The sequence below is a fragment of the Mustela nigripes genome, chromosome 9 (assembly GCF_022355385.1).
Source record: "Mustela nigripes isolate SB6536 chromosome 9, MUSNIG.SB6536, whole genome shotgun sequence".
Classification (NCBI taxonomy): Eukaryota; Metazoa; Chordata; class Mammalia; order Carnivora; family Mustelidae; genus Mustela; species Mustela nigripes.
Window position 1 is genome coordinate 50,943,235 of NC_081565.1, and position 27,697 is coordinate 50,970,931.

The following is a 27,697-nucleotide window of genomic DNA, read 5'->3' on the forward strand; positions in this document are numbered from 1 at the left end:
AATTGTGATACATACTGCAACATGGAAAAACTTGGAAGACATGATGAATGGAATAAACCAGACACAAAAAGAAAAATACCGTATAATTCCATTTACATAGCATGCCTAGAATCAGCAAATTCATAGGGACAAAAGGAGAAAAAGACATGAGCTGAGAGAAGGGGGAATGGGGAATTATTATCTAATGGGGACAGAGTTTCATTTTGAGAACAGGAAAAGTTCTAAATATGGATGGTGGCGATGGCAGGACAACAATGTGAGTGTATTTAATGGCACTGAACTCTGCACCTAAAAATGGGTTACAAAGCTAAATTTCATGTTATGTAAGTTTTACCACAATAAAAAATATATTGGGGGCAACTTGGGTTGATAACACCACAAATAAAAGTATAAACTATTCTATATTTTAACCAGATGGAAGGGAAGGAAAGACAGAGAGGAAAAATGGAAAAAAATCAGGGAAGGTAGAAACCTGGGAAGACAAAGCAGAGCTTTATCTTCATATCAACCTGAATCTGGAATTATTTGTGTGCTTTTTGATTATTATTTGTGTCCTCCAATAAAGCTGAAGCCCTATGAGGCTGAAGCATGTGTGCTCTGCTCAATATTTTATTTCCAGTGTCCAGTGTATTTACTGAAATAACAAGTGAAAGCACAACAATACAAAGGGTTACATAGATTCAGTCCTATGTAACTAATATTATAAAACTCCATAGTTTAAAAGTCTTTTCTTCACATATTATTTACTAGCTATAATAGGTTACTTGCTTCCAGGCCCTGGTCCTTTAACAGAATCATGAGTGTATCCTAAAAGCCTATCTAGAGGACTCAAGTTGCATCACACCTGAAACATTCTTGAGATAGAAAAGAGGAAGAAGAGGGACCCTCGGCTTTAGGGCTCTAATTCAGCAGTGAGTTAGGTTTCATGCTGATCTTGTTCTGAAACTTCTCACTCTTGTCCCTGAAGACTTAATTGGTATATCTACTTACTTCTCATGTCTCCAATATCAGTGGCTAAATTTCTTGTCTCTGATTTTCAGTTTTAAAAGTAAGTAAGATTCAAAACTCATTACCATGTAGCCTTGAAATCCAGTGCCTTTCAACAGACACTGATAATGTGTACAACCCTTGATTACGCTAATATCCCAGAACTCACATTCTCATTTGCACTTGGCTTATGACAGCCTGTAGTGTTTCACGTTGTATTGGTTTCTCAAGGACTGATACATTTTTTTTTTTAAGATTTTATTTATTTATCAGAGAGAGAGAGGGGGAGAGAGCGAGCACAGGCAGACAGAATGGCAGGCAGAAGGAGAAGCAGGCTCCCTGCTGAGCAAGGAGCCCGATGTGGGACTCGATCCCAGGACGCTGGGATCATGACCTGAGCTGAAGGCAGCTGCTTAACCAACTGAACCACCCAGGCGTCCCTGGACTGATACATTTAAATTCTTATCTTATTATTCATCACATTATAACTCTTCCATATGATCATACGGCCTCTTCTTCAAAACTATAAAAAATAATATGTGGGACAACTTGATATACACATGTAAAAGCGGTAAGCTGTATACGTACTTCCCATGAAATTTTAAAAAATTAACAAAATGGGCCAAAGATCTAAATATGAGTCAAAACTATAAAACGTATAAAAAAAAATATAGTGGTAAGTCTTCATGATCTTGGATTTGGTGATTGTTATATGGGCATGACACCAAAAGCATAAGGAAAAAACAAAAAAGAAAAAATAAATTAAACTTCATAAAATTAAAAAAACTTCTGTTCATCAAAGTAAACCATTAAGAAAAGAAAAAGCTCACCTACAGAATGGGAGAAAATATTTGTGTATGTCTAGTAACAACAATATGTAAAGAACTCTTAAAACTCAAATACAAAAAGAGAACCCAATTTTTTAAAATGGCAGACTTGAATAGATATTTATCCAAAGAAACACAAATGGCAAATAAAATTATGCAAAGATGCTCATTAGTCATTAAGAAAATACAAATCAATTCCACAATGAAATACCACTTCAGATTCACTAGTATGAGTAATTAAATAAATTAAATAAATTAAAATAATAATTAAATAATAAAATAAAAAATTATCATTTCTTTAAAAAAGAAAGAAAAAAATACTAAATGTTAACAAGGATGTGGAACAAGTGGAATCTTTGTAGATCATTGGTGACAGTATACAATGATGTAGCCACTAGGAACACAGTTTGGCAGTTCCTCAAAAAGTTAAACACAGACTTACCACATGACCCAGCAATTCTGCTTATAGGTATAATAGCCCAAAGAACTAAAAACAGGTATTCAAATAAATACTTGTACATAAATGTTCATAGTGGCACTATTCACAGTATCTTTAAAGTAGAAGCAACCCAAATGGCCATCAATAAATGAATGAATGAATTGTATATACATACAGTGGGTTATTATTCAGCTGTAAAAAGGAATGACAGACACGATACATACTATGATGTGGATGACTCTTGAACACTTAATGCTACATGAAAGAAGCCAAATGCAAAAGGTCACATACCTTACGATGCGTCTGAATATAAAATATTCAGACTTGGTAAATCCATAGGGATAGAAAGCAGATTCGGGGTTCTGAGGAGTTAGAGGAAGAAGGACATGGGAAGATTGGGAGTGACTGCTTACTGGGTATGGGGTCTCTTCTGGGGGTAATGAAAATTCTTTGGATCAGATAAAGATTATGGCTACACAACATTGTAAAAACAGGGGTGACTGGGTGGCTCAGTGGGTTAAAGCCTCTGTCTTCCGCTCAGGTCATGATCCCAGAGTCCTGGGATTGAGCCCTGCATCCAGCTCTCTGCTCAGAAGGAAGCCTGCTTCCCTTCCTCTCTCTCTGCCTGCCTCTTTGCCTAATTGTGATCACTGTCTGTCCAATAAATAAATAAAATCTTAAAAAAAAACATTGCAAGTACACTAAATGTCACTAAATTGTATACTTTAAAATAAAACATGGGGTGCCTAGGTGGTTCAGTTGGTTAAGCTTCCGATATGGTTTTGGCTCAGGTCCTGATCTCAGGGTCAGGAGACTGAGTCATGCCTCAGGCTTCACACCTGTCACTCTCCCTCCCTCTCTGTCCTCCCCCCAATTCACAGGGGCACTCTCTCTCAAATGAAAAAATAAAATCTTAAAAATAATAATAAAATATTCTCTCCTTCTCTGCCTCCCCACTTATACTCTCTTTCTCTCTCTCTTTAAAAAAATAAAATAAAATAAAATAAAACTAACGTGTTAATTCATACAATGCTGATGGTTATCCAAAAATACATTTGTTTGCAAAGTATGTCATGATTTAGCAGACATATTTTTGAGGATTTTATTTCCAACTCATGTTACAGAAATTGAACTCCTAAAATCCTCATTTCTACAAATGGAAAAATACTTGTGCTTAAGAAAACAGAGAGTCTTGATTTGCCAAAGGAAAGAAAAATAACTGAACTTCCTACCATAATAATTTGATTTTAGCTCCTTAGAAATTATTATTTGGATTTTATAAAATATTATTTGAAATCACGGCCTGCGTATATTTAACACTTAACCCAACAAAGAAGGTATTCCATCCTGTGCAATGCTACCGAGCTATAGCTTGTCTACTTTTTATCATTAAGGAAAAAGGATCAAAAGATCACGAAATTAAAGAAGACCTTAGTTATGATATATTGTTTAAAATTCTCTCCTTCTATAAAATAAAACTGAATTTTTAAATTATGAATTCTAGACTCCTTTACTATTGACCCCAACTCTACCTTCATTGACAAATTCACCAACCAGGATTTTCAGCATGAAGTAGGAAAAGCATCAGTCATTCTTTGCGAATATTTTGTAGTCTCATACTGATTTTCAAGAAACAAAAGTGAAACAGAAAGGATAAGAAGTGGGCCAAATTGTTCAATTGTGCTCTATAAAGAATTTGGTTTTTATTTTGAAAGCAATGGAAAGATGCTAAAAGTTTTGAAACGGGAGAAATATGTTCATAAATGTATTTTTTTAAAAGATCACTCTGTAGCATTAGGGGGAAAATGGATTCAAGTGGGTAAGAGTGAGTGTAGAGGGATATTTATGAGTTTATTCTACTTGAGCAAGAAAGATATGATGGTATTTTGGACAAGGACATTGATAGTAAGAATGGAACGAAGTAGATATATTTTAGAGATATTTGTGATATGGAATCATTAAGACTATTATAAGGAGGTAAGACAGAGGGATGAGTCTGTTAAAACCCCCTAGGTTTCTGGTTTGGGCAAATGGACAAATCATAATGCCATTTTCCCTGTGTTATGCCACTACTATCGCCTTATTACTGCTCTTATCACACCTTTGCTTGTTTTCCCTGCTCATCTATATGAGTTCCTGATAAAAGAAAAAGGATGGCATATTATTTCTCTGTGTTCACCTGTACCTAGCAGAGTGCTCAGATGCTGGATTTTCTATGCATTAATATAAAAAGACCAAAATTACCAACCTCTGCAAGTTCCTGATTTATTTCGCCAGAGATACAGATAAACCTGCCATGGATGTCAGCACACCCTCCTTGACTTCATGGGTTTCTAGCAAGAATGTGCTGGATTTGCAATATAAGAGAAGCTGAATATGCTGTGGCACCTGAGTCTATTTTTATAGTTTTATATCACTGTTGAGAAATAATGTACACAAATATTTTTATACTAATGTTTTTATTTAGGAAAATGTTAATCTGTTCACTTAGGAGAATGTTAACATGACTTTGTTGGTTCATAAATCTGACTTAATGACGGTAAGACAACATCCTCAACTAAGTGGAAAAGCTGAGGGAGCCTTGCCTTTCTGAAAGGTTTCCCTGCCTTACTATCTAGCAACCCAACAAATGGTTTTATCTCATGGGCTCATGGCAGATGGCCCTAAAAGAAATCTCATTAGAGTTAGAAATTATTCTTTGTCGATACACATTGTATATGGATATACATATACATATACATATACGTATACATATATGTCCCTAGCTTAACGCGGAGCCCTGAACTATATTCTCTAAACAGTATTGTTTAAACTGTACTGTTTAAACAGTAAATGAATGAAAAAATATATGAATATTTGTTAGACAAATACTATGGGAACAAGCTAATTCATTAGTTCATAGATTGTGCAGTTCTTGGTCTTTTGTTAAAACATCACTGATATCGTAAGTAGATATATAAGTATAATATCTGAATTATTATAGGAACTATTTCCATGCAAAAAAAATTCTCAAGTCCTCACAGTCTCAGCAACATACTTCTGACTGTACTCAATGGAAGAAACACCATAGTATACACTGGTGGTAGCATCATTTCCTTTGACATATTTTATAAACTGACTTAGAATTGCGACACAGGAAGAGGGTGGTGGGGTTATGGACATAGCGGTCGTGTGTGCTGTGGTGAGTGCTGTGAAGTGTGTACACCTGGCGATTCACAGACCTGTACCCCTGGGGCTAAAAATACATTATGTGTTTATAAAAAAATTAAAAAAAAAAAAGAATTGCCACACAATTTTTTACAAGGATCTTGAAAAGTTAACTTGACATTAATGATTGGATTTAGAAGTACGATTCAAACTTGGTTTAAAGTAGTTTTAGTAGCACATCTACTTTTATATATTCTAGCCTTTTTTTAACTTAAATTCAATTAGCCAGCATATAGTACATCATTAGATTCTAACGTAGTGTTCAATGGTTCATCAGTTGTGTATAACACCCAGCGCTCATCACATCACATGTCTTCCTTAATAGCCATCACCCAGTTACCCCAAGAGTCTCTCATAGTTTGTCTCCCTCTCTGATTTCTTCCCATTCAATTTTCCCTCCCTTACTCTATGATCCTCTGCACCATTTCTTATATTCCATATATGAGTGAAATCATATAATTGTCTTTTTCTGATTGACTTATTTCACTTAGCATCATCCCCTCCAGTCCCATCTGTGTTGATGCACAAGTTGGGTATGCATCAGAAAGGGTACAACCTTTCTGATGGCTGAGTAATATTCCATTGTATATATAAACCCTATCTTCTTTATCCATTCATCAGCTGAAGGGCATCTCAGCTCCTTCCACAGTTTGGCTATTGTGGACAAGGCTGCTATTAACATTGAAACACATGTGCCCCCTCTTTCACTACATCTATATCTTTGGGGTAAATACCTTGCAGTGCAATTTCTAGGTTGTAGGGTAGCTCTATGATTAACTTCTTGAGGAACCTTCACGCTGTTTTCCAGGTAGCTGTACAAGCTTTTATATATTCTAGCCTAAATAGTAAGGAGTAAGTATTAAACTAGATGCCAGGGATGCCTGGGTGGCTCAAGCCCTTAAATGACTGACTTGACTGATTCACGATTTCTCAGGGTCCTGGGCTCAAGCCCCACACTGGGCTCCGTGCTCAGCACAGTCTTCCTTTCCCCTGCTTTTGCTCCTCCTCTCTCTCTTAAATAAATAAATAAAACCCTTTAAAAAAATAAAAAATAAATCAGATGCCAATGTATGACATAAAAATAAGACTGGCTGGTCCACTGAAAAACAAGTTAAGAACTTCTAATTCCATGTTTATACCCATTCATCCTACTCACTAAATATAAAAACCCTGAACATGATACATTAAAAACAAATATAAGAAGACTCTAAAAGGCAGGGAGAAGAAGGAGACACAAAGGACCATAGGAATAGAAGAACAAGCCACAGTGAAATCCCCTGGCTTTCTTCTTTCCTCCTAAATACCTCAAAGTAGATACTGAAGAAATCCACAACCCAGAAATGTCAATGGACACAAACAAACAAAAAAGTCTCAAGGAAATTCTGCTCTCCCTAGCCAAAGAACTGAGAAATGGGCAAACTGGCTGGACAGAAATCTTAATTGACAATACCCACCCTACTCCAGCCATATACAACTGGAAAAAGGGGGAAAAAAAAAAAAAAAGTGATCTTGCTATCTCTGTCAATAAAGGTCAAATGTGAAGCCTAGTCTTTTACCCTCATCAGGTAGTAATGAGCGATCCTTCCACACACCCTTTAATGCCGGGTCAGTGAGGGTCAAGTTAGGAGCTAAGATTCCTATCCCTTCCCGGCAGTAATGATCTGACCTTCTTCCTTACGCACAATGTCATCAGAGATCTGTTAAAATAAAAGATTTAAATAAGATCCAATATCTCAAAGCATAATAACCCTAATGTTGAGGAGACAACTGAACATCACTCATCATACCAAAAACAAAGAAAATCTCAACTTGAAGGAGAAAGTGTAATTAAAAAATGCCACCACCCACCAAAAAAAAAAAGAAAAAAAATGCCACCACCCAGATTATAATGCACATGTCAGAATTATTTGGCAAGGATTTTATTTTATTTTTATTTTATTTATTTATTTATTTATTAAAGATTTTATTTATTTATTTGACAGAGAGAGATCACAAGTAGTCAGAGAGGCAGGCAGAGAGAGAGGAGGAAGCAGGCTCCCTGCTGAGCAGAGAGCCCGATGCCGGGCTCGATCCCAGGACCCTGATATCACGACCTGAGCCGAAGGCAGCAGCTTAACCCACTGAGCCACCCAGGCGCCCTATTTTATTTTTTTTTTAAAGTAATCTCTTTGCCCAGTATGAGGCTCAAACTCACAACCCTGAGATCAAGAGTTGCACTCTATACGAACTGAGCCAGCCAGGAGGCCCTTAACAAAGATTTTAAAGTAGCATTGATTAAAATGCTCCAATGAACAATTATAAATGATCCTGAAAAAAAGAAAAAAAGGAAGTCTCAGCAAATAAATAGGTAATATAAAGAAAAATCAAATAAAAATTTTAGAACTGAAAAAACAAAATAAAAACTCAATGAATGTCTTCAACAGCAGGGGTGACAGATGAAAAATGGAAAAATCCTTTCTGATGGAGGCATAATACTCCATAGTGTATAAGGACCACATCTTCCTTATCCATTCGTCCGTTGAAGGGCATCTTGGTTCTTATGCCTCCATCAGAAAGGATGAATACCCAAATTTTATAGCAACATGGACGGGACTGGAAGAGATTACACTGAGTGAAATAAGTCAAGCAGAGAGAGTCAATTATCATACAGTTTCACTTATTTGTGGAGCATAACAAATGGCATGGAGGACAAGGGGAGTTAGAAAGGAGAAGGGAGTTGAGGGAAATTGGAAGGGGAAGTGAACCATGAGAGACTATGGACTCTGAAAAACAATCTGAGGGTTTTAAAAGGGCAGGGGTGGGAGGTTGGGGGAACCAGGTGATGGGTATTGGAGAGGGCACAGATTGCATGGAGCACTGGGTGTGGTGCAAAAACAATGAATACTGTTACGCTGAAAATAAATTTTAAAAAAATTTTTAAAAATATGAAGTTAACTTCTAAAAAACGAAAAAGAAAAAGGAAAGAATCAGTGAACTTGAAGACAGAACAATAGAAATTACCCAGTTTTAACAACAGAGACAAAATAGGCAAATAAATAAATAAATAAATAAAATGAACAGAGCCTCAAGGGCCTGTAGGACAATACTAAAAACATCTAACATTCGTGAAAAAAAGAGTTCCACAATAAGAGGAACAAGGAATGTGGGGCTGACAAGGAATGTGGGCTGAAAAGAGTATTTATAAAAGATAATGACCAAAATTTCCTCAATTTGAAAAAGAGCACAAACGTAGAGTTTCAAGAAGCTTAGAGAATCCCAAACAGGATAAAACAAAAGAAATCCATATCAAGACATACTGTAATTAAATTTCTGAAAAGTAAAGACTATTAAAAATGACAGAAAGCAGCTAAAGAGAAGGATGTATTCCCTTTATGGGAACAACAATTCAAATAACAATATTTTTTCATCAGAAACCACAGAAATGGCATATTTTTTAAGCTCTAAAGAAAAAAGTGGCTAACCTAAAATTCTCTAATCAGTGTAAACATTCTTCTGGAATGACGCTGAAATGAAGACATTTTAAATAAAGGAAGTTTAGAGGATTTGTTCCTAGCCAACTCACCCTAAACAAAAGTCTAAAGGAAGGTTCTTCAAACAGAAAGAAAATGATTTAAAAGAGAGAGAGAGAGAACTTGGAAGGTCGAAAGTGAATAACAGTGAAAAGGTTAAAAATAACCTTCTTTTGAGTTTTAAAATTATGCTTGACAGCTGAAGCAAAAATTATAACATCACCTAGTGAATTTCTCAGTGTTCAAAACCGGTAAATCTATATAGACACAGAAAGTAGCTTACTGGTCAACTAAGGAAGGGAGGGCTGTGGTGGAAGAAATGGGCTAAGTGATATGGGGCTTAGGGGAGGGGATAAATGAAAATGTTCTAAAATTTTAGTGTGATAATGGACTTAGAACTCTTTGAATACACTAAAACCCACTGGATTATTCACTTTATATCGTGAATTATATTTCAATAATGCTATTAAAAATTGTCAGGGACTATTTCTGGACACATCTATAAAGAATTTTTAAGATAAGAGACTATTATCAGCATCAGATTTAGGACTAATAGAATACAGTATACATTAAGAGGTAACTGGAAGTACACATTATAATCTATCATTTTCTCAAAAGTTTATCATTACATGGAAAAGGCGTAATCTAAAGTTACATGTGTTATCATGTAATATATAAAATAAGACTCCGACTTACAGGTAAAAAAATTTGGTAGTATTTGATTACATAATACCACATGATACTAGTCATTTAGTCATCTCAAAGACATCAGGTTTCCCAAAATATTGCATGGTCTGGATGTCAAAAATTAGCTGTAAATGAAGAAATAGTTAAGTAGCAAAAGAGGCTAATTATGTTGGTCTAACTCCTTTATAAGCAAAAAAAAAAAAAATTGTTCTTTCTTTACCAAGCTGAATATAATAGTCTGTGAATTATAAGATCAAGTAAGAAAACTGTATGTTTTCTAAAATATGAGTACCCTTCATCAGGTTTTTTACTTAGGGCAGCTAAAAGACCTATGGTGGAGGGATCAGCATTAAGCCCAAAGGACAGGCAGTGCACAGCAAGAAAGAAAGCAATTCCCTCGTGTCTTTTGCAGGTCACTACCAAGGACCATGTTAGCAGATCCATACCAGACCCTTAACAGGCAGTTCTGCTGCTACCAGTAATTAGCTTGGACAGCTCTGGCTCCAACAGTAGCAGCAAGGCTACACCATAATGAGCTCAGCTGGGATTAGCAGGACAGGGCAGGGAACCAAGAGAGCTCAGGCATTCTGCATTGCGTATGTATCTAGGAGATCAAACAAGGATGGCTGGCTAGGTTATCCCCTCTCCACCTCATTCCAAAAATGAAGCACGGCAGTGTCTAAAATACAGGCTAATGAAGAGCGACACCTCCAACAGATGAGAGCCACATTAATTAACACAATCCCTAGATCATATTATACAGTTTCGGCTAGAGCTAGCAAATGTGCAACTTGTTATTGTATTATACACACACACACACACACACACACACACACACATATATTTTTAAAAAGATATGTCTTTTTTCTTTATTTTTATTAACAAACCCCAGATTTTTTACTTTCAAATTTTATAAGGTATTTCTCTCATGACCTTTAAGCTGCAAAAAATTTCTCCTAAATGTTTATCTAAGTCCATATCGTTAAAAAAGAAACTCACTTTTCAATCATTAGCTCCTGGTTCTCCCTTTTGAAATAGGCCAGTTCGTTCCACACAGCATCAGAATCTTCTTGTCGAAGTTGTTGGGGATCTGCTCTCTTCATTTTTCTGATATGAGTCCTATTTTTAAAATGAAGTTATTTTCCTCCTTAATATGTTCAAAGTATAATGAAAATTCATTTATACATTCCCTAATTCAAGCTCACTATTTATGGAATGAATTTTCTAAAACCCAAGTATGTTGAAATTAAAGTCCTATGTCAAAAAAAAAAATTACAATCCGATGTCATAATTTCCAAAAGGCTAAAATGCTACTGCGGAAAGCAAACTTTTAGCAGACACATGCTGGTCTTAAGTCGACTTCTCTGATTCATTCTAGTAATGAAACATATATTGCAGGATGGTCAGTTTCTCCAAAAGGATTACAAGCAGTCAACTCTTCGAGAACTTGTTGTCAACCAGGCTGACTGTGGTACATGTGCTCAATCTTAAAACACACTATTGACAGTAAATATATCAGAAAATAGTTTTTCACACTTCTGGTGACTACAAAAGTTAGTGGGAAGAGGCTAAATGCAGGACAAATTGCTTTATCAGTACTTTATCACTACTATTACTGACAAGTGATATGAACGACTTCCCATCCTTCAAAGGAAAAAAATTAGATGTGACAATTACCTACAAAACATACCAAATGCGCTTTATGTTTTCATTTTCTGTACATAAAACAAACTCTTCATTTCTGTTTTGTAAAAGTGCTGTACTGGCCAATTTAGAAACAGTATTTCTCTGTAGAACAGACCAATGTGTATCATCAACATTGCCCTAAAGGATCCATCTCAAAAGATGAGAGGGTAGTAGATTTTCTGTACTCATTCAGTCCTTTGCCCTCTGTTGATACTGTTAACAAGGGAGCCACTTACGACTAACCAAGATCTGAACACCTGTTCAGAGCAATTGAACTGAGACCGCCAATTCATTCAGATAAGCTGCAGAACAAACTGATGGATAGTAAAGATTTTCAAATTGCATACTAGGTTGAAGTAGTTTTCAGAGAGTTAACTACGTATGTAAATTTCCTATTTCTCTGGTCTTTCCATTAAAACTTAAATACTGTTTAAGTTACAGACTTTGTAATACCATTATTTTAGTTATTTAATTTTTTCAATCATATGGATGTAAACTATTTTTACATAAAGTTATCTACTTTTATTAAGCTACTCTATTGATACTGAAAATGTACACAGTAGTTCATAATCACCTACATTATGAATTCCACAAATGACAGGAAAATCTCTAGTTATTGCCAGCATATTTATCTGTTTTCATTTATTATATTATCTCTTTAAAAATTCACATTCAAGATTTGAATACCAAATAATATCTTTAAAATCAAACAAAAGCCATTAAAACACCTATATGATGCTACTCCATTCCATTTAATATTTAGGGAAATGCCTTTATGAGCTATGTAACTCACATGCCACTGCCTTCTTCCCACTGTTTTAATTGCTCTTTTACTGCTCTGTAGTTGGTCTGTAACATCTGTAGCCTTTCCTTGCGTTTTTCATGGGCATCTCTTAGCTCATCATTTTCTTGGCTCTGTAGAACACAAAAAGCAAGTACACAAGTTTAAAGAAAGTATTGGTACAACGCTTCAAATAAAAGGTTACTCATCTAAATATGAAATTTGAAAGAAAACAGTAAATATAAATTAATCTGTAATACTTATTTAAGCAGATGAAAGGGAAGGACTCTTAAGGTCACAAAATATGTTTGCTTGGTAAATTCAACCCACTTACTGCATTTTTTAAGCTGCTAGTAATTTCAAAATTAGTTTCATTCCTTTCCCTGTTGTCAATTAGTAGTACACGTACAAATATTCATAAGCCAATTTTACAGAATTTTTTTTCTTTTTCCACAAAAGGATTTGTCTGTATGTAACACATGACTACTTTATTAATTATAATTGTACATGTAATGAGTATAAAAGCACAAATAATGATAAGATCAGTGCTTCCACCCATGGATTCATGATTAGTTTTATAAAGCATAAGGATTAAACAGGAGGAATAAATCAGTTTAGACCTACATCTGAAGTAGCAGAGCTTAACCTTCTGGGTCGTACTATACAGAACTGAAATGTGAGTGCTGGGCTTTGTATTCTTAAAGAGGTCATAAAAATATTACTAGGTTGTTGACTAAAGTCAACAACTTCTAAATATTCAAGGTAGAGGACATGAAATATGTCTTCATTTTTAGGTATACCCAGAAAATGAACTTATAAAGGCCAAATTTCCAGTTCTTAGGGGATGTATTTCTACTACTTATGCATGATGTTTCTCAAAGTAAAGTAAGTAAATTCTTGAGGCTTTTTAGCCATTGTAAACTTCAAATTTGTTTTTTCAACTTTTTATATTTCTGTATGAAAGAATTTGTATATTTATTTAGTGAAGGCAACAAGCAGGTACTCTGTAATATTACAGTGAGATGATAAGAGTAGGCTCATAGCAGTTAGAAAAACCTGAATTCTATTCTTGGAGCTCTTTCTTGTTAGCTGCATAATCTTAAGAACACTATTTAAATTAGTTCAATTTTTTTTTCTGTAAAATGTGGAAAAGAGTATAGAGATTTAAATTATGATGACTAAATTAAATGAGCGAATATACAGGTAAAGCCCTTGGCACTATGCCTGTCCTATCAAGGCACAAAGCAAAAGTTAGCTTCTTTCCTTTTCCTCTTCCCAGGTATTAACTCTCCTTATTATTAAGAAGCCAAATTTACATTTTCCTGGACCATCTACCTCTCATCTCAACTGTAAGATAATACAGAGTTTGTATTATTTTATTGCAATCTACCTGTCTCAACAATATGAGTATCTTGTCATTCTATTTTGATACAGGCCTAGTAGGATAGCTTCAATAAATCTAAGTAGTTATTGGTAAGTATCTGACTCCTGTGTACCAAGCCATCTGTATGCCATCTGGAAATGAAAGTGCTTAATGAAAAAGCATGGAAATGGCATCACTTGAAAGGGACAATCAGAATAAATGTTACCTGAAGAGTTGTAGAAGATATACAGATCACAGGAATTGCAAACTTGCTAAAGAGTAGCATGGTTTAATACCACGGTTAAAAATTCAGGATACTGAATTGAATTTTGTTCATTTCAATTAAAGAACCATATATTAAGAGCCTATTACATGCAGAGTGTTAAGGGCTGATAAGAGTTCAAGTCTTTCTGCTCAAAGTTAGTAAATTTTATCTTGACATAGCTACTTAAATTCAGCATGTACCAGTTTCTCCATCTTCAAAATAAAAGCTATTTATATTTCTCTTCTTCTAAGACCAATGAGTGATTTAACCTTGACCTTGAGTTTTCCCTACTGTTGTTAAAAATCCAAATATAACTTCACTTCTTTTAACAAAAAGCCTTCTAATATTAAGTATGTGAAATAATTTAAATTAACCAAATAGAAAATTAATCTTAGGGGCACCTGGGTGGCTCAGTGGGTTAAGCCGCTGCCTTCGGCTCAGGTCATGATCTCAGGATCCTGGGATCGAGCCTCGCATTGGGCTCTCTGCTCAGCGGGGAGCCTGCTTCCACCCCCCCCCCCCTGCCTCTCTGCCTACTTATGATCTCTCTGTCAAATAAATAAATAAATAAATAAAATCTTTAAAAAAAAAGAAAAGAAAAGAAAAGAAAATTAATCTTATCTTCTTATAAATAAACCTAAGTTCATTTTGTTTATTTGGATTCCTTAAGAACTAATGAGATTTATGAGGATTTTAAATAGGCTATTTTACAAATTATTAATAATCTAATTACAAGAAATGTATAGTACTAGAAAAGATTTGTATCAAAACACAATTTTCAAATAAACATAGTTAAGTACTTTGTTAAATTCTAATAGCTTTCTCTAATTATCTGTCATTGAATCACATTCCTTCCCCATAAACTCTTAGTTTACAATGAATTTCTTTAAAATTATTACATACAAATCCAGTGTTTTGGAATCATTAAAAGTCTGTGTTAAGATTCCCAAGAAACTCTGAGTAAACAGAACCTAAAAGACTGCCCAAAGTAAAAATTAATAAAATGGGATATCCAGGTATTTTCTGTTGCCTTTCACAAAAATCCTCTATTAAATCAATGGAAGAAACTGAGTTTATTATTATTATTAGTACTGTCATTATTTTTGCATTTTTTAGTACTGCTTCAGCTACCATTAATCACTGAATTTATACCCAAGGTTTTCCTTAGTTCTCAAATAGAAATCAACTGTCTTATGCTATTAAATCAAAGATTAAAACTCAATAAAAATTTTCTGAGTTCCTATATGTCATTCACACTGTACCAGGCTCTGTTCTAGACATAGTACTTAATCAAAGCACTCAAAGCACCTCTGCTGCCTAAAACTTTAGTGTAATATATTTATATTAGCAAATAGTTTTAATTTTTCTATAGTAATTGAAATAGGTGGTCCTTCCATTAGGTAGTGATTATAGGAAAGTAGTTTTATAGATGAGCTTTCTGCTTTAATTTTACATGCTTCATAATTTACTACACCTAATGCTAGAGTGTTTACATATTTGTTATAAATTACTAAGATCTAAGCTATCAAAAATGAAAGTAAGCCAGAGATTATTTGACAAATCAATTTGATAGGCATAATTTATAATAATTATTATTTTTAAATGCATTCATCCATAGATTTGTCCTTTCTGAATGCTCTTATCAAATTGTAATGCATGGGTTAAATTAGTCCTAGAGACTATTGTTCTTTGACCTACTCCAGAAATAGACAAAATTTTATAGAAATGTAAATATAAGATAGATAATATATGTTCAAAGAAAAACATTTTTCTTTATTCTAGTGCAAGAACAGATTTAGCAGAAGTCTTCAGGCAAAAGTTAGATATCTCAAAAGAAGTGCTTAATGTGTTAAAAGAATAATCAAAAAATCTTTAAAATATTCTAAGAAATGCAAGTTAACCAAAGTGTGGATTATGATTCTTTAAGTCCCATATAATAGCCTAAGTCAAAATGGTAGTACTTCATTTGGGAAATACTACTATACCCAAAGATCTTACAACAAAATCAAATAAGTAAAGAGTGAAAGATACATTTATTATTACTAATAACTATGTTTGCTCAAGAAGAGACACACAAAAAAATCTCAAGGACAGTCACTGAATTAGTTCTGTTTTTTAAATCATTCAATAAAATATTTACTGACTACCTTTCCTATATTTTGCAATTAAGCTAATTAAACTAGAGATTCTAATTTCTGTATACAAACAAATCTAAATGACTGAAACACTTAAAAAGAGAAAATAGAAAGGCTGTATCACCTGACTTGCCTCAATGATACTTGCAAGTACATTTGTGAGTTCATCAGAACAAAAATGATTCTTGATCAAATCTACTACAGTTTGGTCAAAGGCTCCTTGACAGGCATAGGCAAACTAAGAGCATGAGTCCTGTTAAGAAAACAGTGGCTCAATCTTTACAGAATGGCAGCAAAGTTTTCAGAGAGTTTAAAAAAAACTTTTATAAAATACCAAGGATCCCATGGATGTTTAATTCAGCAGAGTATATAAAGTTGTATGTATGAAGAATGCATGTTAGACATTGAAAAAAAAAAGGCATTTTAAACTGTAATCAAAGGGCATATTGACGTTACTAAACAGTATAGAAAAGTGCTACTAGAACTAAGTTGTCAAATGTATTAAAATTCATAAAGCAGAGATTCACAGCATTAGTGATCCCAAGTATAGTAAAGGATTTTGTAAAGCTCTGATGCATTAATTTCCAAATTATACTTTATAAATTGTTAGTCCACTACATTTATGAAGCTAGGATTTGAAATGGGTGGGATTTTTAGAATAACAGTTTTCATCTCTTCTATTATTATTGGCTTTTTTGGCCATCCACCTTGAAAACATGTTCAACTATCCAAAATATAAGCTAAGCAAGATAATGTATTCATATTTTTACAAAATTCATTACTAGTATTAGAATAATATGTATTACTTACTGCTGATATAATAAAGACCATTACTTAAATATATCAAAGTGTGCCCACATATGTTCCATCGTGGAGGTTAACTGGTGAAGCCTATTTGTCACTCTCCCTCTTCAGTTCCCCTTGGTGATCAGCTTGGGACCCAACCATTTACTGTGCCACAGAGCATGTGTTTACTTTAGTGTTTTCAACAGTAACTTCCATGGAACAGAAGTCTTTGGGAAACATCAATGGTTATAACATAATCAAGTAAATCTGGGAAATAAGGTATATATATCTTGCTATAGATTCACAATACACATTGGTTTATCAACAGCTCACAAAAAAAACGAAAGATTTCAATCCCCTGCCTATGATAATTGAGCACAGAACATTTTTCTCTGCCATTTTCCCATTAGCTTCTGGCAGAGCAATGTTCAATACAATGCCAATATGGGAAAGGCCAGTACAAAAATTCAGGATTAATTCTGTATTAATAGTAATGGTCAACAAAAGGAGCACCATGATTAACAAATGCATATTAAAAACCATAAAACACTGCTAGGGGTTGAAATGAATCCCCTCCAAAAAGGTATATTGGAATTCTAAGCCACAATACCCCAGAATGTGACTGTATTTGGTGATAAGGTTTTTATAGAAGAAATGAAGCTAAAATGAAGTCATTATTGTAATCCATTTGATTGGTGTCTTTTTATTTTTATATGTTTTTAAAAAGATTTTATTTATTTATTTGAGAGAGGGAAACAGAAAGAGGCAGAGGGTGAGGGAGAAGCAGGCTCCTCCCTGAGCAGAGAGCATCACGTGGGCCTGGATCCCAGGACCCTGAGCTCATGACCTGAGCCAAAGTTAATCGACTGAGCCACTGAAGCACCCCAATACATGATTTTTTTAATGGCTTCTGTAGCACAGGTTCAGGCGCCCGACTAGTGTCTTTTTAGAAAGGAGAAATTTAGACATAGAGACACACACATACACACAGAGGAAAGATGAAGACACAGGAAGAATGCCATCTATAAGCCAAACAACACCTGAAACTATCGGAAACTACAAGAGAAATAGAACAGATTCTCCCTCACAGGTTTCATAAGAAACTAATCCTGTTGACATACTGAGTTTGGAACTTTCTAGGCTCCAGAACTTTGAATAATCAATTTCTATTCTTCTAAACCATCCAGTTTATCATGGCAGTCCTAGGAAACTAATACAGATATATCATTAATTCCTTTCTTATCTTATATTCTCATGCACCTGAGTAATAGTAATAATATTAATATTATACCCTAATTAAGGGAAATATAGGAAGAAGTTTTCTGTCTTCACTAAATATGACAGGTATACTTACTAAAGTGAGGCCATAAATTTAAAAATATCCTGGACCCAACCTCTCTCTTGGAATTGCTTTCACTTTACAGGTTTCATTTACCCACTTCATTGGATAAGGGCTCTTGATGATAGTGCTTTTTTTTACTCAACTATTTTGCTCCTTTAAAACAAGAAATCCTTTTCTACTAAATGACAAGATACAATGAAAAAAACTTGCTCACATTTTCCCCCTTTAAGAAAACATACATTTGAAATTCATATTATCATCAACTGGCTTGAACAAGGAATACAGAAAAAGGAATACAGAAAAAAAGGAATACAGAAAAAGAAATTGTATGAAGAAAGAATTTTACTCTGTAAATAAGTTTGAGTCTTCATCAAAAAGAGCAATTGGAAGAAAGGAATGATCAATTAATGTAGACTTTTGGAGGCAAATAAGTGGAGATCTGTTACTATTGAATGGTGATATGTGATAGTTAATTTTATGTGTAACTTGACTGATCATTATTCCTGGGTGTATCTGTGAGCGTGTTTCTATAGAAAATGAATATCTCCAATAGCAGACTGAGTAAAGCATATTGCCCTTACCAATGTGATAGGCTTCATCCAACTCACTGAGGTCCTGAATACAATAAAAGGCTGCATAAGAAAGACATTGGTCTTGTCCGTTTGGACTCACACTGATATTGGGTCTGGAACTTATACCATCAGCTTCCTGGTTTTCAGGCCTTTAGACCCAGACGGAGACTATACCACTAGCTCTCCTGATCTTCAGTTTCACAACTGGAGATGTTGGACTTCTTGGACCCTATAATTGCATGACCCAATTCTTTACAGGAAATCAATCAATCTCTTTATCTCTTTCTTTCCCTCTCTGGATAGATAGATAGATAGATATACAGACATAGATATAGATATTTTTCAGAAAAACAATGCCTCATTAGGGAAGACTAAAGGGTTATAGCCTACTGGTTCTGTTTCTCTGAAGAAACCAGATTAATGCAGGATGTGAATTTCAAGAATTATGCCAAACGAGGAAGATGATAAACTGGCTTCCTAAACATGCTCTTAATATCCTGTTTGTACTCCCATGTTGATACTAAGATACTAGATTCCAACTGCTCATGCAGTATCTTGTTAACTAGGGTCTTGAATAATAGACAGTTATCTTGTCTCTTGTTGTTCAAGTGACTTGTTTGGCTAACTGCATTGCTTAGTAAGTTGTTACTGAGCAATCCAATGAATGGGCAAAGAACTCCATATGTGGGGTGTCTGGCTGGTTCAGTCAGAAGAGCATGTGACTCTTGATCTCGGGGTCATGAGTTTGGGCCCATGAGTTTGAGCCCCATGATGGTGGAGAGATCACTTTAAAAAAATAAAAAACTAACTAAAAAAGGAGTGACTGTAGGTGTATACATTTCAAGGAGGCTAAATGTTAGCAAGCTGATGTCATCTGATCATTTTATTTTTGGTAGATGATAGATGAGAATCTCTGTCACTGTCAAATAACAGAGATAATTTTCCTTTCTTTTAGAACAGTCTAACTCTGCACAATATAAATTAATTTAACATTTAGTGAAAAGGCAGAAAAAATATTAATTGTAGCTTAGGTTAACTATACCTCTAAACCATATCTTGTTCTATAGCACACAAAATCTAAGTCAAACCTTTTTCTCCCTAAGAGTGATCTGTATGAGAGACAATCTGGGCTTTGTTGGATTCTAAACATGTGTAAAACATTGGTCTTGTCATAAAAGGTCTTAAAACTATTTGAGATTCAATTAAATGTTAAATCTCATATGCCACAGGCCTTTGGGTAGTTGTGAATAAAGAATGCTAAGTTTGGCATATTAAATGCAGAAAAAATAAAAGCCCTCAAATAGTCAAATGGAAAAAAAAATGTACTTGCCATTTTGACTATGTAATTTCTGTTTAAAGGACAGTTGTTAAGTGACTTGAGCTAGGTGAGTATAGCTTTTAACTCACTTTTCTCTTTTTGTATGTTTATCATGCATAAAGAACTATCAGAAATTCTCTACTTGCTATAGTTCTATTTTTTGGTCTCTGAAAAACTGTAAGAAATATATTCCCAATATTAAGCCAAAGTATTCCCAAACAATTTTAAAGTAGTGAATAAATATTTACGTTCAAGCAGCAAATTTTTTGTTACTTTATGATCCTCAGAAATCTGAAAAACAAGACCAACCAATGATACATTTTTATGCATGTAATTAAATTCAGGAAAGACAAATGCTAAGCAGTGATTTGTGAAGTGAATGTTTACTTTGGTATATCTTTATATTTGCAAGGTTATTACTAAAGAAATGATTTAATGTTCACCTTTAGCTGTAGTGTCTTCTCTAAGTTTTCAATCTTTCTTTCCGCTTTCCTCAGATTCCTCAGCTCCTCAGAGTCTGTGAAAGAGCTCTTTGGGGACAAAGACCTTGAACGTCTCACAGGTGGTTCCTCGAGAATAAAACAAGGACATGGTTGAACTAGTTGGAACACTGGATTATGAAAGACATGCAAAATTAAAGAACAAGTAATTTTGAATACTAATAATGAATTATAAAAAAAATCCTGCATGGAATACCAGAGAAATAACAAGCGGAATTACCACAGTGCTACCGCTAAAGGTTTCTCTGTGACTCGTTAATGAGAATATTCATTTACATTTACATTGTTTCTTTCAGAATAATGATGTCCCATTAGGGAAGACTAAAGGGTTATAGACTCAGAAATGCAAGAAACCTCATTACAAAGGAGGGGATAGAGGCTGGTCTAATTGCTCTATAAGGGTCCAAGGTTACACTTGATAGGACAACCAGAAACAAGAGGGAAAGGATTTTTTTCCCTTTGAAATAGTTTAACACACTGTGAAGTTGAAGGAACAATATGCTTGAGGAATATAAATACAACAGACAGTAGATCTTATACCATAATGACCATATGGTCATTAACTATAATGTGGCTAACTAGAGACAAGAATGTGTGTTTATATTATGTACAGCTTCATACACCAATCTGGAGAAGGAATATGTGAAAGCAACTATTAAGCTGGGCAACATATTGTTCATACTTACTGCATGTCCTTATGAAAAAGAGAAAATTTCATTCCAAATATCCCTCTCGTTTTCCTGACTTTTGCTAAAAGCAACCAAACATCAAAGCGCTACATTTTTTAACTTCCACATCGTAACAAGCCACTAAATTAGGCCCTATAATGTATCTCAATTTTAGGAATGTTTTCTTTCATTTAAATAAAACTCAATACTCTGAAACTACTCCAAAATGGCAAGAAATGTATAATGCGGTCATGTTTAAATAAATAAATACGTATAGACACATACAAGGCTCATTCTTCTGAAAATTACTAATACTATTAGAAGGAGTAAATAAGTCTATAATAGAAACATGGGTCTATTTTTAAATACTTCCTTTATTAAGAAAGTTCTACTCACAGGAAAAAATGGAAAGAACTAAAAACAATTATCTTAAAAAATAATTTTCTACATATAAATCATTATTTTCTACTGCTGAAGTAACAAGTGTGAGAAAAATATGTCCTAAGTTCCTCACTTTTCTATTTATCTACAGATAACTTATTTACATTACATAATATTTACAATATGGTATTATAAAATGTTTATTGTAGTTCCTGTTCATAGAATCTTTTGCAGCATAACAGGAATACATAGTATAGTACATATACTGTTATACAAATATTACAAAAAGGAAAAGCTAGACATTATTAAATGAGAGATATGCTGTGGAAAATTTGCTTATTTTTCTCTATTGCTATACCTTTAAATCTGAAATTATATAATTGCATAAATTAATGTTAAATTCCACTTTATAGTTTACATCCACATGGGTAATATTTTAAATATCATATCTGAATGAAGCAGAAATGTTAAAATATATTTTTCTTTTAACAACTAATATTACTTTAAAATGATTTTTTACTTAGATTAATTTATCTATGGATTAGATATACAGTAGATATTTAGCCAAACTTTCTAAAATTTTTCCAATTTATTTAAATTCCGTTGATTAACATATGGTGAATTCTTAGTTTCAGAGGGAGAGTTCAGTGATTCATCAGTCTTATATAATACCCAGTTTAGCAAAATCTTTTAACATAAGAATGTTAACTTACTGCAAAACAGCTACACTACTACTAATCTATTTAATTAAATTGGGGATACATTATTTAGTCTTTAAAAAGAGCAAATGCTCTACTTACAAAAAATTCTTTAGAAGATTTTATTTATTCATTTGAGAGGGAGAGAGACAGAGAGCAGGAGAGAATGCAAGAGCAGGGGAAGGAGCCGCAGACCCCCTGCTGAGAGAGCCAGACACAAGGCTTGATCCCAGAACCCTGGGATCATGACCTGAGCTGAAAGCAGACACTTAACTGACTGAGCCACCCAGGTGCCCCACACAACTGTTTTTTCAAGCATTTGGCACATAATGTTTTTTTTTTTAAGGCTTTTAAACGAGAGCAGTAAATGCTGTTTGTTTTTAAAGTTCATTGCTTGCCTTGCCAGCGTTACCCTGACAAATACACAAAATGACAAAACGCCCCTACCTTGTGTTTTCTTTCAGTACTTGTCCAGATGCTCTTCTCTGAGGAACCCTTGTTGGTAGATTTACTCTCTGACAGTTTTTCATTTGCTATTTTTAGTTTCTCCTGTAAATACTCAATTTCAGACTTCTGTGAGACCATTAAAGTTTCTAAGCTTGATAAAGACGGCCGTTGAGATACCTATTTTCAAAAAGTATACATGCAAATATATTTGCATCTTTGTATATTATTTCTTATGTGCAAATACTTACATATAATATTATTACATTATATAAATAATAAGTATTCAGAGAAGGAAAATTTCATTTCAATAATAAACTGTAAACTAGCATTAGCTAAACTATCACCCTAACTCGATGGCATTTTTCAATAAAATAATCAAGAGTTTGTATAAATATTTTCAAAAATAATATTGACATATAGAATTACAGAAGAAAAACATTATAGTATGGTTGCACGATAAAATAACACTCATCTTTAATTACTTCAAAAATATGATTGTACACATACATATCCTCATGAAATACCCAATCCACCATTTGATCACAAAGAGTCATATAATACCACTGAATATAACCTGGGAAAAGGAAACCAATAGCACTTAAAGTCTAATTATCTTTCAATGTCATAATTTAATAATGACAACTCACAAAACTCTGCTACTTTTAGAGTCAATACAGTCCACTGTATTCGCTTTTGAAATTACATGTCAGATAATCTGCTAATGGAAAGCACCACATTATAGTGACAAAAAAAATCACAGAAAAATTAAGCATGTAGGATACCTTAAGGAAATATTAGTTAAGAAATGCTGGTAAAAACCAGCATTCTGTGAAATTCTACTACCATCTTTACTGAATATATTTGAGGCCATTAAAATCTATGCATATATTGTATTCAAATTAACCACTCCACATATGAAAAACAAAAACCCTAAATCATAGTGAAAACAAAGGTTTTGTTAGATTTCCAGCAAAGAGAGTCAAATCCTCAAAATTATGATACAAAAGCAGTAGCCCTGAAAATAGTTTCTTTTAAAAGGTAGAAAACCCTATCCTTCCTAAATGATATTCCTAAGGGATATCAGAAGGAATATATATGTTTAACTTTTCTGAACCAACAGTGGAAAATATTATCCTTTTCTGCTTTGAACTCGTTTTTCTTTTTTTTAGGGAATAGGCAAAACCGTCCTAATTCTAACTTCTAATTATTATGAGAGAGGTCATCTTTGATTTATTTATATTACTGAACTTTCATCTATTTATATCACTTGATTTGTTTCCCAACCTTCATTCTATTACATTGCTAAATATTTTCCTCAGTGTTTATATTGTACTCTTACTACATTTCCCATATATTAAATACTTACTCCATTACCTTTCTTTAAATATCTAATCAAAATACTTTGAGCACCTTTATTCCTAACTCTAAACGATTTTGCCCTATTCTTTCCTCCCACTTTTAATCACCATATGACCATTACTTATTTCATTTTTTTCCTATCATGTAAGCAAATTTACGATGTTTATAACTATTTCCTTTGACTGGGCTTCCAATCTAAACAGTTTTCAAAAGCCAGCTGCTCTTATCCACTTTTCTTTAAATAAAATTATTAAGAATATATTAGTATCCCACCATTTATCAAAGAAATTTTAAATAAGTTTTTCAAGGTCAAACAGAAATTTAGAATAAAATAGAAATAACATAACTTCAGTTTTATTGGTATATCCAATAAGCAATCCCATATTCTTTTTTTTTTTTTAAGATTTTTATTTATTTATTTGACAGAGAGAGATCACAAGTAGACAGAGAGGCAGGCAGAGAGAGAGAGGAAGGGAAGCAGGCTCCCCGCCGAGCAGAGAGCCCGATGCGGGACTTGATCCCAGGATCCCGGGATCATGACCTGAGCCGAAGGCAGCGGCTTAACCCACCGAGCCACCCAGGCGCCCCAGCAATCCCATATTCTTGAAATGAGTTTAAATAAATGAGTTTTCTAAGTTATCACTGGATTATAATGTCGTAGATATGAATGTAAAAATAGGAATATTCAATCAAGAAGTTGTAATGATAAATAATTCAAATAGTTGTGAGGACATTAAAAATGTTCCAACTGGGGCGCCTGGGTGGCTCAGTGGGTTAAGCCGCTGCCTTCGGCTGAGGTCATGATCTCAGGGTCCTGAGATGGAGGCCCGCATCGGGCTCTCTGCTCAGCAGGGAGCCTTCTTCCTCCTCTCTTTCTGCCTGCTTGTGATCTCTCTGTCAAATAAATAAATAAAATCTTTAAAAAAAAAAAAATGTTCCAACTGTGGATACTGTCATCATCATAGTAGGGATTTTATACTTAGGCAGCAGTCCTTTAAAATTCTTCAACAAACAATAACAGAACTTCAAAAATAAAATGCTATGAAAGCATTGACTAACTCAAATTCACACAGGAGCGGAGATGATAATATAATTAAATAAAATGGGTTGTGTTTATTTTAAAAATCACAGTTTTGGAATTCATTCAACAGAGACACTTAGTAGGCATGTACACATGTATATAGATTATTTACATCTACAAAAATACTTATACATCCTCCCAGTGTTTTAAAAATCTGATCTTCTCCTTTTCTTGCCTTTTATCACTTTTGCAGGAGATATAGGCACAAGAAGTATTTCATACTTCTCGTAATATAACCATTTTTAAAAGCATAGGTAAAATGAGATTTCAAATGGGAGAATAAACTGTTAAAAATTTTCTAGGGAAATTCTGAAATATGCATCAAAGCACATAAAAATGTATCAAGCCTTTGGCTTAGCATGCCAGTCATGCCAAGGGTTGATACAGATAGATATCCATGATAAACTCTTACATGAGAAAAGCAGGTTACCAAAGAATATACTGTGTAGAAACAAATTTTGCCAAACATGCATGGGGGGGGTGGGGGGGAAAAGAAGCCCTAAAATGTTTTAGTGTCATTTCTGAGTGGAAAAATTATATGTTAATAATTTTCTTCCTATCTATTTGAACCTTCTTAAATTTTACAATGAACACGTCACTAAATGTTTTTCAAAATGTTAATTTTTTCTTCAAATAAAAGGAATAAAAGCTGAGCATAAAATTTTCACATTATATAGGAGAAAGATAAATAAAAGTCTTTCCATAATCTCATCCCTTGTCATGTGCTAGTAATAACTTTGGACTGTATTACCTAGACTTTAGAAAGGAAGATAATTATAATTCTGCCTTTAAGCTCTTTTCAAAGTTAGTAGACTTAATTTTTTAGAAGAGTTTTATACTTACAGAAAAATCTATGTAGAGTCCTATACCTCCCACCCCTACCTATGCAGGTTCCCGTATCATCAACACCTACAATTAATATGCTACATGTGTTATAACTAATGAAATGATATTCACACATTATTTTTAACTAAAGTCCATAATGTATTCAAATTTCATAGTTTTTATGTAATGTCCTTTTTCTGCTCCAGATCCCATCCACAATACCACATTACATTTACTTATCATGTCAGCAACTCTTGGCTGTGACAGTTTCTCAGACTAACAACTAATAGTTGTGATGAGTAGATGATATTCAGGTGTACTGCAGGATGCTTCTCTATTGGAATTTGTTTGAATTTTTCTAATGATTACACTGGGGTTATGAGTTTGGGGGAGGAAAATCACAGAAGAGCCATTTTCATTATACCATATTACGTGTACATGGTTTAAATCTTGACATTGACCTAGATCACCTAGACAAAGTAGAGTTTGTCAGGTCACTCCACTGTCCCCCATCCATACTGAACTCAATGTGCTTTGTAAACTGGTATAACATACATGAGAAATATGTATAACTTTAATTGTCATTATCCTTTCAGGTACTACTTTGAAGGCGTAGCAAAATCAAGACAACTGGTACCCCTGTCTGGGGAAGTTCACTTTATCTATTGCCCTTAAGATCATGGGGGCTTAAGTGGGTAGGAGAAGAATCAATGAAACAAGATGGGATTGGGAGGGAGACAAACCATAAGTGACTCTTAATCTCACAAAACAAACTGAGGGTTGCTGGGGGGAGGGGGTTTGGGGAAAGGGGGTGGGATTATGGACATTGGGGAGGGTATGTGCTTTGGTGAGAGCTGTGAAGTGTGTAAACCTGGTGATTCACAGACCTGTACCCCTGGGGATAAAAATACATGTTTATAAAAAATTAAAAAAAAAAAAGATCCTAGAATCTTTGAAAAGTTTAATTTTCTTACTAAGAATTATTATTAGTATTATATCAATATTGTTTTCTCCTAATATCCAAAATCTTTATTCACCTTTATAGCTTACAGTCCTAAAAGATAATGAATGGTATGGTACTAGACCTTAGTTAATTAAAAAAAAAAAAAGATTTTATTTATTTATTTGACAGAGAGAGAGATCACACGTAGGCAGAGAGGCAGGCAGAGAGAGAGGAGGGAAGCAGGCTCCCCACTGAGCAGGACCCTGAGACTATGACCTGAACTGAAGGCAGAGGCTTATTAATCCACTGAGCCACCCAGGCGCCCCGATCATAGTTAATCTTGATGAGAAGTGATCAACAGAGTATGTGTCCAAATGCCTCCAGTTGAAACTATCTCTTCACCATTATTAATATAAAACTTCTTTTTCCCACTGATCCACAGGGTTAACTTTGATCAAAAAGCCCTGTAGAAGATGTCGAGAAGTGTTGTACAAATTACTATTAAGGACTACATAGATGAAATAATCTAGTCATGTTGTATTAACTTCAAGCAACATCGTATAGCATTATACATGAGAGGCTGAGTAAATAATGCCTAATAAATAGTAAAGTTTTTTCAAAGTTATATGATCACAAAGAACTGCAAATTAAGGGGCACCTGGGTGGCTCAGTGGGTTAGGGCCTCTGCCTTCGGCTTGGGGTCATGATCCCAGGGTCCTGGGATCGAGCCCCGCATCTGGCTCTCTGCTCAGTGGGGAGCCTGCTTCCCTTCCTCTCTCTCTGCCTGCCTCTCTGCCTACTTGTGATCTCTGTCTGTCAAATAAATAAATAGGGTCTTTAAAAAAAAAAAAAGAACTGCAAATTAAATATTTTTCCTTATTGGTTAAGTTT

At 34.2% G+C, this 27,697-nt stretch overlaps 1 protein-coding gene across 5 annotated transcripts in view; it reads right to left on the reverse strand.

The window, feature by feature from the left end:
- Positions 1-27,697, reverse strand: part of CNTLN (centlein) — a 297,883-nt gene that overhangs the window by 121,978 nt on the left and 148,208 nt on the right. For all 5 annotated transcript variants that reach the window (XM_059411596.1, XM_059411594.1, XM_059411595.1 and 2 more), the window contains 4 exons: positions 22,599-22,775; positions 20,348-20,473; positions 12,136-12,257; positions 10,656-10,775 (listed from right to left, as the gene is read on the reverse strand). In XM_059411596.1, the coding sequence (XP_059267579.1) occupies positions 10,656-10,775; positions 12,136-12,257; positions 20,348-20,473; positions 22,599-22,775 (545 nt within the window). The remainder of the gene's footprint in view (positions 1-10,655; positions 10,776-12,135; positions 12,258-20,347; positions 20,474-22,598; positions 22,776-27,697) is intronic.